We start from the raw sequence: 19,677 nt of genomic DNA, 5'->3' as shown, positions 1-19,677 counted from the left end.
CAAATAAGTTGATGTGATCTCCACTTATATATTATCCTTCCTTCATTATTTGTCCCCTCATTCGTCCATGTTTCATTATATTTGGTTCTCTTATATTTGGACATAGTCGTCCACTCACCTGTGACTCAGAATCTTATCATAGCTCTAATATTTGGTACATGTCATCAGAAATCTGTTGTCGTTCTAATTTTTCTCAACGATATTCTTTGCATCTTTACCACTCACTAATGCTGCTTTCACTCCCTCTCGATTGCTGCACAGACCTTCAGTTACCAGTGACGGAGCCGGACATCAACAATCGCCTGGAGTCTCTGTGCCTGAGCATGACGGAACATGCACTGGGAGGTAATGCACACTTTTAATCGCTCCTGATTAATTAAGTGTAATTCACTAAACAGACGTTTACAAGTCACTAAAACAAATCAACAAATCAGGGGTGGATCTCTGTAATGACGAAGAAACCTGAACTTTTTGAAATTCAGATGTGTGATTGTTGCAGTGTGCCACTGTGCTGTCATCCATTTTTTAGAAAACCTGACTTGTGCCTGACTTCCACTAGGGCCCAATAGTTAAATGGAGCCTGATCATTTTGTTGTATTGTGTTTCGTTGTGGATGCCAAACTTTGTATCTTGTGTCTTTGCAACAAAATGGTGCAAATTAAGTCATCAAGTCAGCAAGGCAGGCCGTTAGGTGTGTGTGTGTAGCATTCCCATGTAAGTGGATTTTATCCTGGGATAAAGTCAGTGCCCACCCAACTCTACCAAGCTCCCAGACGAAGACAGAGGGCCTCACAGAGAGGAGGACAAGTGCTGCTTTGTGTGTGTGTGTGTGTGTGTGTGTGTGTGTGTGTGTGTGTGTGTGTGTGTGTGTGTGTGTGTGTGTGTGTGTGTGTGTGTGTGTGTGTGTGTGTGTGTGTGTGTGTGTGTGTGGTACTGAAGGAATGAGTGTAGTTAACTAAAGAGCACTAACCCTTTCTTAACTACAGTTATGCCTCTTTCTAGTCTCTCAAACGTTCATTGTTGTGTGCAGTTTGTCAGCACATCAGGCGGCCGGGTCAGTTAAGTGAAGGGTTGTGGTTCTAAACATTGATTGGGTCAAGACATGTTAGTTAGATGTGCAGAATTTACGTTTTTATCTATCAAGGTTGTCTGTAGTCCATGTGTCTTTATTGTACACGCTCTGGTTTACTTGTAGTCGGGCAGGATAAGCCTAAATGACCAAAATACAGCAGTCGTTAAAGTTTGATAGCATAGGTATGAGGTTGAAATAAAGCCTAATGAGTGTTGTGTTAGACAGGTGGTTGTTGGTTCTTAAAATATGTTTTTGCGATCAGAGAAACACAGGCTTGTTAACACTTTAGTGTGATACATCAGCTGCTCTGCTTCCTCTGTGCTTCAGTGCTCCTTCACCACTTTATTTTCTACCAAACAAAAAGTTTGAGTAGTGCTTAGCTCATCACATGTTCCCGTAGAGCTACACCAGAGGCAGCAGCTGTCTGACTGTTTTTCTCGGTCAGTATTTTGACAGATGTGTTGTTTCTCACCCTGACAACGTGCGCTGGTGTGGGCCCAGACCTCCACTCTCAGCTACGTCAGGAAAGCTTCACCCTGTGATTCACAGCACAGTAGATGAACCAAATCAGATGTTATTATCAATCAGGTCTAGAAATAAAAATTAAATGGTGCAAAATTATTACAACTACAACTACAAGAGGACTAGTGGCTGAATATACATAAAAAACGCCTGTAAAACCTTCAATCTTCCAATGTATCGGTCAGACTCTGCCATTGTCCACCTCCTGCAGCTCAAAAGGAAATGGTGACTATTTATATATACATTACATGGTTAATTGCATAATAATGCATTCACAAAGTTATGCAGAGAGAGTGCATACCTCCACCAAGGCCGAGTAGTCCATGGATGAAATGTAGCAAGTTATTGGTGAAACCAATCACCCGCCTCCCACTGACAAGCAAAGTTTTGATTTTGTGATCTACAGTTCCAAAGTGATTGATTGTTGTCAAAGCAGCACCATGAGTGGACATGTGTGCACTCACTTTTCATAGCTGCTTTTTTCTCTTGCTGTCCCTACTTAGACGGTGCCGACCGCACATCAACAATATGAAATGAGGACCTGATGGAGAGCATCAGGACGGTGGGGGTTCTTGAGGCTCTCTCACAGTATGTCACCTCGAGGTCACCAGCCCTCCCGTCCCCCTCACCCCGTAGCCAATGGCAGAGATGAACCAAAGGACTGGACGGGATCCAAGTAACACGAAAGCCAATCGGCAAACACAAGCCTTCATGCCGGCGCTGTCCATCGGCTTGGAACAACACACTTCCTGCTACGCCAGCATGCTCACACATCTGGTTGAGAAGAGAAAGGGAGAACAGCATTGGAAAATGGCCTGGAAAGTGTGTGAACGGCGCCCCCAGGCAGGCCAGAAGAAGTACTGCAGTTTGGTCAGCCCCAAGAGAAAGGAGAAGCTGGTCTGTGGGTCAGGAAACCAGTCGGCCCTCTCCCTCTCTGACTCTCTGCTCCCCGCACATCTACCGTGGCTCCAGTAGCGTCTTTCAGATCCGCAACAGTACCTCAGACCCCAAAAACAAGATGAGATGAGCAAAGCTACAAGGATACAGAGGGAATTCTGGGATTTCCTTGACTGTTTCCCATGAGGACTGAGTGTCTAGGGAGGAGGTATGAAGAGCTCTGGAATGTCTCCTGCCAACTACTGGGTGGCAAAAAATCATTTATTGTATTGTATGTATTTATTGTTTACATATTGATGCTACTTTCAAAGGGTACAGAATCATGAATGAATTTCAGGTATGAATGTTATTCTGTAAAGCCTTGGCTACCTACTATAGTTGCTTTATGTCCCACGAGTAGCCATCACATTAGTTTACAACCAGTGTGCTTATTCTTTATATTACAAGCCAACAGACGAGCTGAGCTGGCTTGAAACTTCAAACAGAGGAGAGAGAAAGAGAAAGGTTTCAACATGTGGAAAGAGGAAGAGAAAGAGAGAGGTGGAGAAAAGGGAGGGAGAGGTGGAGAGAGTGGAAGAAAGTGGAAGGAAAAGTTCAAAGAAGAGTTTGAGAAGTGATACAGGAAAAGGGAAGAGGACGTTATAGAAAGGACGAAATCAGAGGCAGGACCTTTGATTGGTCGAAGACGACAGAGGAAGATGATGTCAAGTCTGATCATACAGCGAGAGTTAATGCGAGGGAGCGCAGGAGGAAGTGAGCTCAGCCCGGATCAGCCACTTATTGTTTCTACACAGCATGTACTGTACGGACTATTATGAATTGACGTAAGCTTTTTCTACATTTAAATGGGAGATAATTGGAGCGCTTTGTTCAATGGGGTGTGTGCATGGTCGGATGGTGAGGACACAAGTTATTTTTCTAAAGTTTAAACTGCACCCTACGACTAAACGTCCTTCTCGGAGGAAGGAGAGATTCTACGTGGAAACGCTGAGGAAGAAGGAAACGCAGGAACTTCACTCAGACCACGTTTGATACCATGAGGAGATGTGACACGCCGTCAGTCCATGAAGGGTTCGTTTCCCAGAGATTGTCTTGTCAGTGTTTACCTCCACCTGCTGGCCCAACGCAGCCAAAGTAGGACAGATGCTGAAGACCATGGACGCACACAAACTGAGCCTGTGCTGCTCAGAGGAAAGACACATCCTTGTGCTGGTCCGTGGCCCTCTGGATCTGTTCCGTCAGCGCAGGCCTTCACGGAAATGTTTTTGTACTTGTGAATTTCACGTTTATTCTGTGTCTTAATATTTATCCTCAGTTTATTGTGCCCGGCTGACGGCCTTCATATGGGAAAGTTTATGTTGAAATAAGCTGGTTTCCTTGTGCTCTTATCACCCAGAGAGGACTCACGCATCCTCACATGCACGTTTGAAACGAGAACGCCGTCAGAGAACCACCACCCCCACCCGGGTGGGGTCAGGGGCGGGATTGTTCGAGTTTGGTGTCTTGATTAGTTTATTGTAATTCTATAGTACTTCCTTTGCATCCTGCACTTAATGTAACAGTGTGATACACTAAAATGTCTGAGCATACAGGGGCTGAGAAGCGGAGCGGCGAGGAAGGCAGACATTAGAGAGCGCTGTCGGCCCGAACACGCTCACTACAGACACGTGGAGGTCACGCAGTGGTGAGTGAGACTAAAACAAACACCAACACACCCGACGCCGTTTGTCCACCTGAAATGCTTTGACAGATTACAGGATCCAAGAGTTTGAACCCTTGTGTTCGCGGTGACTCACGATGTCGGTGACACACTTCACACGCTCATTTTAATCCAGTAAGAAAATCATCTTGAAGCCAGTTAAACAAACGTCACATCTGATTATTTTGTCTCAAAGTTCATCTTATTCCTGTGTGGTGGCCACACCCAGGCTTTTTACAGCTGTGATACCACAGAAGTAGATGATTATTTTTGAGTGGTAATGCAGTGCAGCCACACAGAAACAGATGCAGATATGTTGTTTACTGTGATAGATTAATGGTTACTGCTTAATTTTCTTACTGTAGCGAAATGAAGGCAAACCAGTAGCTGCCTGGAAGGGATACTGACGCAAAACACTAGAAGTTTGCTCTAAAACGGGCAGAAGAGTGTGTGTGAGTGGTGTCTGCGCTTTGGCGATGAGTAACCCACTCGGCCTTTGTGTGTGTGTGTGTCTTGAGTGTGTCGCTGTGAACCTATGAGAGCTCCATAGGATCCCGCTAATGCAAGAATGTCTGTTTTTGTGGCGAATCGGCGTCCGATCTCGTATTCAGCGTCACTGCCGTAGGAATCAGTACTAAAAGTAGATGCAGACAATAATTTATTTTTTGTCGTAATTTTTGCAGAGGTGATTGTTTGACTCATTTAGGTGTATTATTATTTAAAAGTACCATATGTATTAACATGTTATGGCTGGTGACCATACATACATCTCAAATATTAACATAGTTATTATTGACTTTTTATTTTGTTGTTGCTCTATAATCGCGTTTATATCTTCTAAGTGTCATGTGGAGGTTGTTTTGTTTATGTTTTTTTTTACATGTTAAACCTGGACAAGCTGCCAGCAAACAGAGGCTGCAGACAGGTCCAGTGCATGCTGGGAGATTCAGTACTTCTGACCTGTAATCACTTTATATGACTAAGATCAGACTTCTGACCAGGATTCAGGTTAGAGATGTTTGGACATTAAACACGTCTAAGATCACATGAAGTGTTGACATTTGGATTCTGATTTCGTTTCGGTGCTCTGCATGTTTTTTAAGCGAGTAACTTCATGGTGGTGGACGTGCAGCGCTTACAGGGTCGGGTGGGTTCATTTAAATTTGTCACTTGTTTAAACTATTAAATCTCAAATAATCTGCCAGTGTGTTAAGATTATTTCAACCTGTTTCCACTACAGATGGATTTAAATGAACCTTTTTTTTAATTATTATATTCCAGTGATCTGCCTTCCTCTTACTTAAATTAACTTGCATAAACGCCTTTCAATTTAATGTACTTTGTACTGGGAAGAGCTTTGAATAACCTTACTGTAATGGCAGATAACATTTTTTTGTGACTAAAATCCTCATCAAAGCGGTGATCAGAGGGTGGAACACAGAGTGTAACTTGTTCCGAGAGACTCAACTCACTTATACAGTATTTCCAGGAATAATCCTTGTTCTGAGCTGTGATCTAAACACGTGAGGGGTAGATGTATGTGTTACTGTTTCTGGGTGACCGTTTCCACCCGACCCTGCTTCCTGCAGCATCTCCAGGCCAAAGCTAGAGGGAATGAGACTTTTGTTGTTGTTTTTGTTGCCGTTGTTTTTACACACCTGAACGCAGGAAGTACCTGTGCTGGGACAGTGGCGATCTGGATCATTACAACCAAATGCTTTATTTTTATTGTTCTGAATGCATATCAGCTGTGCAGGCGTCCCGCTGTGCACACTGCAGTATTAACAGTTAGATATTCCAAAAAAACAACAATATTTAATGTACTTCGAGACATATATGCTGTTTTTATCATTTAAAATTTTGTCATAGATTCTGCAGTTTAGTCAGTTTGTTACTGTGGGATGCAGACTTTTGTAAATTCAGCAGCATCCTGTAACAAAGTTTTACCGCTTGACTGTGCTCCTTATTTCCTTTTAGTTTTATTTTGTTAAAGAGCCGATGTCCTGTATTGACTGCAGGCTTGCGTATATATTTGACAAAAGAATACTGTATGTTTAATAATAAAAAACAGAAAAAGGACAAAAAATGGAAGAAAATGCAGAAAAAAGACGAGGAGAAAATTGAAAAAGTGTAATTTATATTTTAGAACTGCATGCACAAGGCTGGGAAAGTCGTATTTAGAATAACAAATGGCAGTGCCTTTTTTTACTCGAGACATATAGCCCAAATGTAAATGATTTTATATAAAAACCTGTCGTGTTACAGATGAATCGGGTCACGCTCACACTGCAGCAGCTCAGAATGTTTCTCTCCACGCCGGGAAAACAGATCTGATTTACGCTTCCTCCTTCCTCCACCACCTGATCCATCCTCTCACTACCAGTCGTGTGTGATCGAAAGCTTGACACAAGGGGTGAGATGGCAGGTTAAAAAAAACAAACACGTGAAGCCAAAATAAGTAAACTCACGTTGTCCGCACACATGCTTGATGTCAGATGTGAACCTGAAACCCCCAAAAATGTAAATGTGAATATAGGAAATGTTGGTGTGGAGCTCTGAGGCTGCGGCGTGAACGCAGCCTGATGTTTTCTGTAGGTACTTCTCAATGCTGATATGAAGTTAGGAATTCTGGTCTGTAAAAAAAATTAAAAAGTGTGAATGCGTGCGTGTGGGCGTGCGTGTGTGTGTGTGTGGGTGTCTGTATACATACATTCACATGTTTTTAATGTCTTGCTGTAATTTTGTGGCGATGTACCAGAATGCTGTGACTTGGCATGCCCCCTTATCCATAAAAAAGTTGTAACTCCTCTGCTGCGTCTCTGTTGTTTTTAGTTAAGCCACGCTACAGAATTTCAGGATTTTTAGGTCTCTTTCATTTGATGTTCACTTCCCAGGTCATGTTCCGGATGATGTTGCAGACATTGCAAGGTGAAACGTGTCCCATGGATCTATAAGGTTTCATTGAAATGTGTATAGACGTGGTATGTAGATGTCAAATATCTCCAGAATGATAAAACTCACAAAAGCAACTAGGACCTCATTCATGTTCATATAAATGAGTGGGAAATCGGATATCAAGTTTTGGGATCGGTCATTGAAAGGACTTGGTTAGTTCATAATTTGAACTTCTTGTGATCCAGAATAGCCGATAGAGTAAGTGACAAAATGTGCAGGAGTCAGTGTCAAATTCAAGTCTACTTTTATTTTGAAAATTCTTCAAACATAAAGTGACAATGGAAGGAGCCAAACACAGACTGTCCTCCTTAACAAGGCCACAAAAACAACACACCCTCACACACACGTCCAGGGACCACATTATACTAGTTAAAACCGTCCAAAATTTGTGGTGCATTAAAATAAAAAGTAAAATGATAACACATACAGTACATAGCCACTAACCAGTACACACACAGGCACACACATTTCCACATCTGCTTGAAAATGGAGAGCAAACACATTGGATGGATCTACCGAAATGTCTGGGAAAATGAACTTCTGAAAATGGGTTTCTGTCTGTTTCTGCCCCTCCAGCTCTTTTTGTGTGATGATGTCCAGTGGCAGATTGGCACAGATAGGCACAATCATAGTGACACACAGGTAACACAGCTCATCTACACTACAGTACCTCAGTCAGCATCTAAAAGAGCTTTTTATGCATCCTGACATTCTTTTTTTAGTACTGTAGCACCCGCCACTACAAAAACACAATGGTGTAAAAAATGATTTTTTCAGGGGTTTTTTGTCCTTTTTTTTTTTTTTTTACAGATTTACAGGAAAGAAAATCTTTCAAATGATTTTCCCTCGGTTATAAAGCCTCATCTTGCATTCTGTAATGTTTTTGAAGTGGACACATCCAAACTCCCAGGGGTGTTTTTTTTCCAATTAGGGTCTACATCTTTACATCTTTAATGTACAAAACAAACACAGGTGTATATGCGCTTTGAAACTTTGATTATACAGTGACTATAAATCAATAAATCACCTTTTCACATGTTTACACCTTAATGTTATCTGGCTCAAATCAAAGTGTGCTTACTCTGAATAGAACACACACCTAGATTATGTGATTTGTAAATGGATGTATTCAGGCACGTTAAGGTCTCCGGCAGACTCGCCTCATACTGCTCATATGTGACTCGTCATGTAGCAGTGGACTTTTGTTGAGTTGAATGGCTTTACTGCATTCTGCCTCAATTGCAGTAAGAACAAATACACTCATTATTGAGTACATGTAAACATACTGACTGATGCACTTCTGCAGCTCTGCTGTGCACACTGGATACAAACGGTTTCTGGCCTCTTTCACTAATATTTTACACCTCTGAGTCAAATCTCTGCTGTCAGCTGCTGTTTACGTTTCCAGTTGTTGTAAAATCCCGTTCATATAAGTGCTCCTGGGTTAAATGCAGAGGATAGATTTCACTTTACATCCTGGCTACTGTGTATGACTGTGTATGTGACATTAAAAGTAAAATCCTAAAAATGTGAAATACTTCTGAAATTATCTTATCTTATAATTCTTCTGAAGCAGGAAAAGGAAACGATCCCAAACCAACAATTTCTGTGCTGTGAGCCCAAAAAGATGTATTTTACAATTGAACTTGAAATGACACCTGAAGTGTATTACTTTTCAATAAATTCAAAAAACTTGTTAAGAGTGCATAGTTCAGCACAGTACAGAACAATGATAACAATAAAACACACAATTCTTCCTCTGCATTGAACCCATCTAGAATACTAAAACACACTTGAAGCTTCGCCTTTCATTATTTTTGGCATTACAGCACAAGCAGCTTCACCTTCACCTCCATCGCATATTTGAATTGATGTTTTAGTGGTGAAATGGGGTGATTGATTTATCATTACTTATCAATAACATGGGAATTGGTGATTTTTGATCAAATGAGGGTAATACTCAATTACTAAAAGTCTGCGTGAAAAGGTAACTTCAACTTCAAGAGTATTTGTTGGCGATACCTTCTCATTGTAGGTCTTTGGCACCCTCTAGTGGCAGAGAGGTAAAGTTCACGACGTGATGCATTTTCAAATAGCATGATCAAATATTTTTAATTGTCAATGTGTTGAACTATTTGAAGATTAATCGTCCCATTTTAATGACTTCGGTTCTCACCCTGCACTCTGGTGTTCTGGACACGTGACTTAGTCTCCAAAATGTTTTAAGGTGGATTTTCCAGGCCAGCAGATGTTACCTAACGAGCATGCATGCCCTGTGTGGATTAAGGGGTAAAGTCTACCTCTCTTTCATCTCCAGTAAAGGAACTGTCAATCAGCAAACTCCAGGCAACCGATCACATTCTGAAAACAACAAACCTTCAACAAACACACCCACAGAGAGAGAGAGAGAGAGAGAGAGAGAGAGAGAGAGAGAGAGAGAGAGAGAGAGAGAGAGAGAGAGAGAGAGAGAGAGAGAGAGAGAGAGAGAGAGAGAGAGAGAGAGAGAGAGAGAGAGATTGCACACCAATTGGCCATTAGAGACAGATGTAACCCCAGGCAGGACAAATTGGGGAGTAAGAGAAGCATCTTCCTCCTCAGCTCCTGATCAGTGTCAGAAACTCATCACGGGTTTTAGGATCTTCTCTGAAAACTCCCAACATGGTGCTGGTGATGGTTTTACTGTTCATCTTCTGAACGCCACGCATAACCATACACATGTGACTAAGGAGAGGAGGAGGAAGAAAAGGAAAGAAACAATCATAAGCACAGATGAAATCCCATGATACTCTGTTTGAATCAGATTCACGTCATTTATGTGACCTACGTCGCCTCGATGACAACGCCAACACCGGTGGGCTGCAGCGCCTCTGTGATCGCCACAGCGATCTGTTTGGTCAACCTCTCCTGAACTGCAAGTGTACAAACACGAGGAAGGTCAGACTTTGTGATCAAACTGATCACAGTGAGTGAAAACCTGTGTCCAGGCACACAAATACACAAATACAGCAGAACTTTTGTTTGTACCTTGTAGTCGACGACTGTAGATTTCAACAATCCTGAGAGGAAATAAATCACTCATTAATCAATATTTATTTCAAATTATACAGTCAAAAGTCAGGAAAATAGCTTTTTGCTAATTTGCTGTTTTCCTGTGACATTAAGTGTCTGGTGTTGTTTCAGGGAGGTCAACAGAACTCTGTTGGTGCAGTAGATCTGCTGCTGCGTTCAGGTTCATGTGGAGTTTAACGCTCAGCTGCCTCCAGCAAGCCTCAAATGTAATCAGAAGAAGCTTATAATCAACTCTTAAGTTTTACAGGAAGCCAACGGAGAGCAACCAGGACAGGTTCAATATGGGCTCCCTCTCTTAGCCTAATCCGGAGGCTGTTTGCTGCTAAATCTGGTTTGCTGGCTGAGACACAAGCAAGGAACAGTAAAGCACCAATAACCACTTAAAGACCAGCTTCACTTAAAACCAGTTCTTTGGAGAGAATCTCAGATATTGGCTCAAGACAGTTAACATGTTTATCCAAGATCAGATTCTGATCAAAAAATGACACAGATGTTTGACAAAGAAATCAGCAGTGTGTGTGTGTGTGTGTGTGTGTGTGTGTGTGTGTGTGTGTGTGTGTCTATGTTCCACTGAAGCACATTTCACCACATCCACTCGGTACATCTCTTTCATCTTTCAGATCATTTTTATGTCAAAAGGAATTGTGATATCAGAACATTACTGAAAGGCTGTTTAAAATACAAAAGTAGTGTTTTTGTGTGTTTTCAGGGTTAAATACTGGAGTCTGTTCTCCATCTGCTAATCTGATAGAAATACCACATATATAATAATACTTCTTCCATGGGTTTATGTGGAGCTGTGTAAAGGGCCTGGCCTGACCTTTGACCCCCACCGTTCTCCTTAAGCCTAACCATATTTGACAAGCACGACCTTGTCCACATTCTACGAAATTTTACATCAGCAAGTGAGCTGGAACAGAAGCGGAGGATTGAGGCTGGAAGCTCAGGGTCTGATTTATTCTGATTGTAGAATATTCATATAAAAGTATTAAAAGTTAAAAAAAATATGATAATTCAGAATTTTGTCCATTCCAAGAGGAGAAAACTTACAGATACAGAGGCTGAAGATTTTAGAGAATTATTGTTCAACAATAAATGAATCAATGTGTGTGTGTGTGTGTGTGTGTGTGTGTTTGTGTGTTGGGGAATTGGGGATGGCATAAGCCTAAACGTATTGGGGTCAGTGCGATCAGATAGATCACTCTCACACACACCTGTTAATCAGCTTAAATACACACTAGCTCACACACACATGGTTAAGTTGCTCAATTAAATCATGCCCAAACTCTCTCCCTCTATCTCTCTCTCTCTCTCAATATCACTCTCTCTTTCGCTCTCTCTTTCTCAGTCACATGTACTTATGCTCGCATGTACTTATGCACACACACACACACACACACACACACACACACACACACACACACACACACACACACACACACACACACTGAAAAGATTTGTTGCTCACCTGGCCAGTTTGCTGAGGCCCAGGACTCGCTTGTTGGGGAGGTAACCGATGTGAACCTGTGCATGGAGAAAACACACACACACACAAACACAAAAAGCCAGTTGGTGACTATATCATTTTTCATTCTCATCATTATTTTATAATACTATTGATGTTATGGAGGTCCTGTAGCATTGAAAGACATATTTAGATACAAAATGAGCAGATTGCATAATTTGTCCAACATTTTGGGCCACGGCGAGATATCAGTGTTGACCTTCGCCAGTTGGACGAAACGTGACAGAGGTTTGCACCGTTGCTTCAGACACCATCCCTCTTCTTACAGAGTTAGTTAGATGTAGATAAATGAATATACGTAAATTAAAAATTGCAGGAGGTTCACACGGTATCACGGCATGCAGGTTCCCCAAACTACCAGCAGGGGTCCCAAAGCACAGCGACAAGCATGTGAACTGACCAATTCAGCTCATTCTAATTCACCACAATATCGACATTAGAAGGAGAAGTCTTTGATTTAGGTCAGCCGTGTCACCCAAACTTCGACGAGGAGAAACCACCACATTTCCAGCTGCAGCAAATAATGTAGCCAATCATGCGTAGGACAGTTTCACAGGCGCATGAGTTTAGATCTGAACATCAGTCCTGATAACAAAAGGCCGAGGGATGAAAACACAGCAGGTGGACGAGAAGAGGAGGAGATGGAGTCATCAGCTGGCTGAGCACTGCTGTGGAGGGCCAGAGGGTCTAATTCTCTTACGCGCACACACACACACACACACACACACACACACACACACACACACACACACCACTCAAATGTCAGACACAATTTGTTGACAAGATGAGAGAAAGGGCAGCAGCAACAAGCATACATTTCTCATTTGATCCAATTCTTCTGCGCTTCTGTTTTTATCGCTGGTTTCCCATCATTTTCTGTTGCTGCGCGATTTATTGGCAAGAAACAGACGGCAGCTTTTTCCTCAAATCATCTCACGTTGTTTGACTTACAGGATGGCGTGGCAAAATAAGATAAGAGGAAGAGGGGGGCGATAAAGGATGGAGAATGATGTCTTAGCACTCTTATTTGGACATTTATAACACTTTTATTTTGAAAGATTGGTAGCAACTAAAATAAATATATTATGACGAAATGTCCAGAGTAGGCCGTTACTATTAAACACCATCGTCACTACATAGCTTCTTTTTAAAATTATTGTCAGTTATTGTGTGTAAATAGCCTGTAGCCACATAAGCATGTGTAGCTCAGATAAAAAAAAGGATCAGTGATGAGTGTTGTCAGACTCAGCTGTGTTTTAAAGCAAACATTAACCTGCTAACTTGATAATTTTCGCACTCCAAGCTAAATAATATAAGTAACCAATTCATACATTGTGTAATTGACAGATAAGTTGGTGCAACAGATAAAAATGGAGGCCAGAGTTAGCTTGAATGGCTAACATTTACCAGTCATTAGCCGTTCGCCATCTTGCTTTGAATACGTTCATTAGGATTTACTTTGACTTGTAACATCACACACTCAAATCTAGTTCTGATTAGTACATAATTTGAATTATGTTCATGTGTTTGCAAACAACACTATTTAAATGAGTGTGTACACCTTAGAGACATGGCGCAGGTTTTCATACCAATATTGATTAGCACACAATGTTAGCAATAAGCTGAACGTAGAGCAGAGCATGGTCAATATGTCACTAAATAAAAACTCATTACGATTCAACCTCTGGGGACCACGAATGGATTTAACCACATTTCGATGTAATCCCCATCCAGTCCCTGTGGACACTGCTTCACACGTATCAGCCTTAACTAACACATTTAGCAGGTTCCCCCCGGCCCAGTTGACCAAACATGCAACAAAACATTTGATCAAAAAATTAAAAGCTACTGGCATCCTGTTTGAAAGAGGAGAAAGAGGAGAAAGAGGAGGAGGATGTGATGGGGGTGAGTCACTGAGAGATGAGACAGACAGACAGACAGATGGGTGAGAGCGGCTGGATAAGAGGCCATGCTGCTGACGATGATGAGAGGGGAGGGTCAGGAACACAAACAGTCACCTGATGACAAAACACACACACACACTCTGCTTCTGTGCGTGTGTGTGTGTTTCTCTGTTGTCATCAGAGCCCATTTACAGCAATGGAAACGGGTCAGCCGCCAGTCGCCATTGTTTCAAGTGGCACACACCTGCAGGTGAAGATGGATGGATAAGGGACGCAGAGTGAAGAAGAAGAGGCGGAAGGAGGGGTGGCGGGGGGGATTCATGCTTTGGTGGAGAGTAATGATGTCACACATGCTGGGGGAGGAGGCGTAAACAAATGCAGGATAAAGTGATCTCAGCTAATCTGATTGTTCCCTGTGGTTTGGACCGCCTCAAACTGGGACAGATTTATATCTGAGAGACATTTGTAACGGCAGCACGCTTCCTTCAACCCAACACATACACCGTGGCTAAAAAGCACGTTAGCAATCCACTGAGTTTGTACGTTTTCCTAATGCTGGAGGTTTTCTGTCATAGAGAGGGTGGGGGGGGGACCCAGAAGGGAAGCGGGTGTCAACAAGAACTATGTGTGTTTAGTGTTTTTTTACACACAAATGGGGATGTAAACAGGAATAACAGCAAACTTTCACTTTCTTGCCGGTGTAGATGAGAAAACCTCCTGACTTGCAGAAAAGCACTGTTTGTTGTTTTATTAGGGGTGGCAGTGGTGCATGTATGTATGCATGTAGCATGTCTGTAAAAATACTGCATGGAAATGTAAAAAGCATGTATTGGAAGAGGAATTTCTCAATCTTAAGACAATAAAGGTGGAAAAGCTTTAAAGTCTCACTGTGTTTCATACATCAACAATTTTGGTGTTGGCATTTTTGATTGTGGTTGGACAAGACAAGTGTGTGAGTGAGTGAGTGAGTGAGTGAGTGAGTGAGTGAGTGAGTGAGTGAGTGAGTGAGTGAGTGAGTGTGTATGTGTGTGTGTGTCTCTCTCTCTCTTACCTTGCCAAAAATAGGAACTAGGTGATGCTCGCACATGGAGAACATGTCAATGTCTTTGACAATCACCATCTCGTCATGATCTTCGTCAAAGATGGCGTCATTCAGCACGTCTGAGAAACAAAACAGAGGAGAGAGATGAAGCTACTTTGGAAACAAAAACATTCTTTCTGCTGTAAATCTCTCATTGAGGAGATAAGGAGCAATGTTGTGGCTTATTGCCTCTCAGCAGCTGGTTGCAGGTTTGAAGCCCATTGCTCATCTTGGTTCTTTTTTTGTTCTCCCCTTCCAAAAAGTTGGGATGCATCTGTAGGAACAACAACTCCACTTTATTAATAAGGGTTAAAAGTCAGTTTAGGCTCTGAGGGTTTTTTCGGCAAACAAAATCTTAAATTTCCTCTCAATATCCCAAAGAGAGACAGCAGAAGGAGAGTCATCAGGTCCCCTACAGGTCAAATGCAAACATAGAAGTAAAACAATTTTTTGGAAAGCACAGACTTCTTCCTAGGTATTTGGCTTTGTACAGTTTTGACACTTTGTATCAGTGTCTGGTCACCATGTAACCGACATCATTCACTGAAAACCAAACAGTCTCCACCCACAGATGCCATGGTGAGGTCCATCTCCATCAGCTTCAGTAGCACACACGGCTGTCTAATTATAACTCTGTTTCCATACGCTGCTCCTGTTGTTGCTTTATTGCAGGTTTCTGGTGCCGAGGTTCATATCCAGCCTTCAATAAATGGCTTTATCTGTTTGTGGTGGCGCGGCCGCCTCTCGCTCTCACCTCCACACTTTTTAATTTCCTGACATGGTATCTGTTTGACTGGGAAGGGTGGGGGCGGGGGGGTGGCTGGGCGGGGTGACCTCGCTCAGACTGACGTGTTATTGTGACAGCATAAACAGAGTAACAGGTGGGATGATGGAGCTCGCAGCAGCCGGGCCGAGTAGATAAACAGACTGAGAGGTTCTTTGATATTCATTTTCACAGTTTCTGTACCATTGTGATGACATTTGTGAGCGGCGATAAAGCAGCTGGGAGCCAAATCTGTCACACTGCAGTCCAGCTCCAAAGGCCTTTAGAAGTTCACAGGCAAAAATGATGATATACTGATGTGACACATCCGACACGTCTGAATGCAGCATTGCGTTCAAGAGCTACGCTGCCCCGCAAATAAAACAAGTGAATAATAAGCAAACATGACAAATACCATACAGCATGAAGCTCTTCAGACGTCTTCCTCAGCAGAATCATAACAAAGAGCCTGTATGTAATTATGAGGCAAACTGCTAACTTCATCACCATTTCTATTCACTGGGTGTACACTCATCCTACACAATACACACACACACACAGCCTAGAGGAAATCCACATTAAACCAAATAAAGGTCAGTTTATGACGCCTGTCAGCATTGAGGCCTGGGGTGTGTGTGTGTGTGTGTGTGTGTGTGTGTGTGTGTGTGTGTGTGTGTGTGTGAGTGTGTGAGAGAGAGAGAAACCGCACACGTTCACTGGTCGAACCCCCCTCCCTAAAAAAAAGAGGCCTCAGTAATTAAAAAGCAAATGTAGAATGTATAGAACAAAAAAACAGGGGAAGAGGAGTCCACAACAACTCCCAAGATGCATTGCAGCAAAAGCCAGCCAATCAAAACTTTTAACTTCAGCTGCAGGTTCAGTTAATGCTGCCTTCACATGCTCCTTGTAAACTCCTACTTCCACACAAAAGCTCCAGCCTCTATAACAGATGATGAAGAATGAATGGATGGATGGACATTTGGGCTTTTCCCCATCAGACCTGGCATTCTGTCTAAGTGTATTGTAAGGCAAATGATCTGCCAGGAGGTTTTAGTCCCTGCATACTGCATCACTACATGTTGGTCATGTGCTTTTTAACAAGAGGATTTGAGGCTCATGTGAGCTGAGTGGACGTGCAGAGAACGTGATGTAAACCAAATCCTCACACACATCAAAACACCGATCACCAACAACATCCAGCTCTTTGTTTCAAGCTTTAGTCTGAAAGTGTGTGTTTGTGTGTGTGTGTGCTCTGTCTTCTTTCCAAGAAGTCAAAGGGGGAGGCTCCTGAAACAGCCAATCAGCAGACAGAGAGAGCACCGCCACTGCCAGAGGAACAACATACATCCTTGCATGTTTCCTCCTCACTTGGATTAAGTTTTGGTCAAGTGTTGCTTTTGTACTAAAGGCGATGCACACTGAGTGAAAACAGGACATGTTAAGCTCCTTCATTGCGAAGAATCTGAGCTGCAAACACCACCCACTGAAACACGCTCTCGCCAAACACTGGCTCATTAGCCTCATCAGGTGTGTATGCCTATAAATCTAACTAACAATCTATATTATACTATATATATATATATATATATATATATATATATATATATGAGGTAAAATAACTAAAAGAGCAATATGTCCCCTTTAGTTCTTCAGATGGACATTGTAACAGACAAAGCCAATCCAGTTTAAGCAGATTTCATTCATGTTCATTCTTCTCCTGTTATGTGTTCAATTTTATTCTAAACATTTGTGAACTTTGATCAAACAGCACAAAGATCTCAGCTCAAACTACTAATCAATAAGTTCAACAACAGAAAATCCATCAAAAGTATGTCATTCATTTTAAAATGTATAGTTCCTCGTGTTTGAAGGTTTGACGCTTTTCTATCGTCCGCTGCTTTGTGAATTTAAATCTCTCCTGTGTTTTTTTTTAATGGACGTTTATCAACCTTCTGGACATTTTATACACTTGACATTCATCCACAAATGTCTCTTCCATCCAGTCCCCTTATAAAACTTGCAATTGAACATTGTTATTATTGTTTTATTCATACTGATAATTATTATTATTACTCAACACCTTAGTAATAAAAAAACAGCTGATCCGGGCATCATGTGTTCTTCTTCCCCTTTTCACTTATTGAAAACACATTCCTTTCTTCAGAATTACAGCCTCACAACATCCAAAGCCCCCTACACTCCCCCGACACATACACACACTTCCAAAACTACCTCCAGATGCTGACAGCGGAGGGGGCAGATCCCTGAATCCAGCCACTCCAACAGGCTGAGTGTGGAAACGCCAAGTCATGAGGACCCAAGCAGAACAGCAAGAGGAACAGAGCTCAAAGTGCTGGAGCTCTGTGTTTAAGGAGCACAGAGCCTCCCAGCACAGCACCTCTGAGCTACACCAGAGGGTTATGGCAACACAACACAAAAGAGCAACACTCACATTTACAATTCATGTTTAGTAAATCATTTTTAACTTAAATACCTAATCAAAGATTTCAGCACAATGGCTTCAGTCCCAACAAATAACATGACCTCAAATAAGTTAAGGACTATTGTATTCATATAACATTTTCATTTCATGTTCCATCCTTCAAAAGTCCACGCGTTTAGAGACAAGCTGCTCCGTCACTATGAAAGAAAATTATGAAACTTTCAGGCAACTTTCTGACATAACTGCAGCACATTCTTCACACACTTTGACCCCTTCTGAGTTTTTGGCCGTCACAGAGTGTTTGCTTTCATTACAAGCAGATGGCGAGCAGCCAAACACTGTTCCGAGTCTGACAGAGATCCCGCAAAAAGGGAGACATGGACATTGGAATGACCTTTAAGGTAATGCTGCATGATTTCCTGTTTAACAGCTATTCAGTATTTTCAGAATAAACTTCCTGTGTGGAAGTGAGGACAGGCACAATGGCAGAATGACGCTCCAACCTCTGACTGCAACTGCGTCTGGTTCTTATTTACTTTTTACGACCGTGTCAGGTCTGAACCGTGACTTCAAATACTTTGACTTCCAGAGTACCAACACTCGCATGGTCTCTATAGGTGTCTCAGCTCTATCCGCCCTGCGTTATAAGACCTGAGTGTGCGGTAAGGACCCTCTGCTGTCTGTCCCCTCCGACACCGCCGGACACCTGTTGCCAGCAGGACAAACAAACAAAGCCCGGCAGCCTCTGAGCGGCTTTGTGTGACTTAAAACTCACCGATTATTTTCTCCTGGTAGCCCTTCGTGAAGAACTGCATGGCGGTGGCGGCTCTCCACGGGGTCTTCAGGAGCCCCTGTCTCTGCGGGTCCTCGCCCAGACCCCGCAGGATGGTGGTGTAGGCTGCGGCCAGGGACGGCAGGCTCATCTCGTTGTCTTCCACGCTCCGGGTGCGCTCCCCCCTCCAGTTCTCCATCACCGAGCTCTGCGCCCGCTGCGCGCCGGACTCAGCGCCCGGAGCTTGGGCCGCTCGCCCCCCGCCGGGACGCTTCACCATCCCGTCAAAGTGTCCGTTTGTCACGTCCCCAGAGTCCGGCTCCTCTTTGGTGTACTGAGTGTGCTCCATCGCTTCTTTGCCTCTGTTTAACACTTGCCGGGTCAGGTTCTGGGTGTCCGGGGCTCAGGGGGTCAGGTTCTGCTTGTCCGGGTCAGGTTGTGGATCGGCTCCCCCGTGTGTGTCCAGCTGAGCGCCTCTCTCACAGCTTCAGCACCCACACCGTTTATAGAAGCAGGATAATCCAATGCGGATCCCTATTGGCTGACCGGCTCAAATGGGCGGGGCCATCGTCCCCTATTCACAAGCGCTCAAGGGGATGAAGAGCTGCAAGGGAATCGAACAACAGGTTTGCGTTCTGTCTATATGTAAAGGCAAACTGACAACAGATAACTGGACAAGGTGCTGAAGGCAGCAGGAAGCTGACATTGAATTAAGAGGAAAAGGAAGAAAAGGAAGAGAGAGAGACTCCAACAAGATAAGAGGTTGTGACAGTTGTCTTGAGTCAATGTGAATCCTACAGTGTCCAGATCCAGAGTTTATGATCAATATTCATTTTGTTATTATATAGGCAAGAACTGTGGACCTATTCATTGTTCAAACAAAGTATTAAACTAAAGAAATGCCACACATTCACATGGTTCCAGTTTCTGCAACACTTGATTGTTTGGAATATTCATAAATCTAGGACTCTCAAT

At 42.8% G+C, this 19,677-nt stretch overlaps 2 protein-coding genes across 5 annotated transcripts in view; one reads left to right on the top strand and one right to left on the bottom strand.

Annotated features, from left to right (window-relative positions):
• The window catches only part of samd4a (sterile alpha motif domain containing 4A), a 42,939-nt gene extending 35,942 nt beyond the window's left edge, over positions 1-6,997 (top strand). For all 4 annotated transcript variants that reach the window (XM_076146906.1, XM_076146905.1, XM_076146904.1 and 1 more), the window contains 2 exons: positions 262-345; positions 2,098-6,997. In XM_076146906.1, coding sequence (XP_076003021.1) covers positions 262-345; positions 2,098-2,126 — 113 coding nt within the window. In that variant the 3' untranslated portion in view covers positions 2,127-6,997. The remainder of the gene's footprint in view (positions 1-261; positions 346-2,097) is intronic.
• Positions 6,998-7,372: 375 nt separating this feature from the next.
• On the bottom strand, positions 7,373-19,190 carry gch1 (GTP cyclohydrolase 1). Its single transcript, XM_076146907.1, has 6 exons — positions 18,706-19,190; positions 14,695-14,804; positions 11,683-11,738; positions 10,170-10,201; positions 9,970-10,054; positions 7,373-9,866 (listed from the first exon to the last, which is right to left on the bottom strand). Exons 1-6 carry the CDS (start codon positions 19,049-19,051, stop codon positions 9,740-9,742), a joined length of 756 nt encoding a protein of 251 aa, XP_076003022.1. The 5' UTR covers positions 19,052-19,190; the 3' UTR covers positions 7,373-9,739.
• Positions 19,191-19,677: the final 487 nt, after the last annotated feature.

This window comes from Genypterus blacodes, unplaced genomic scaffold, assembly GCF_046128005.1.
Source record: "Genypterus blacodes isolate CSIRO-AG114 ecotype Tasmania unplaced genomic scaffold, CSIRO-AGI_Gbla_v1 ptg000036l_1, whole genome shotgun sequence".
Lineage (NCBI taxonomy): Eukaryota > Metazoa > Chordata > Actinopteri > Ophidiiformes > Ophidiidae > Genypterus > Genypterus blacodes.
The sequence above is the reverse complement of the archived record's forward strand: the minus strand, read 5'-3'. Positions and strand labels throughout refer to the sequence as shown.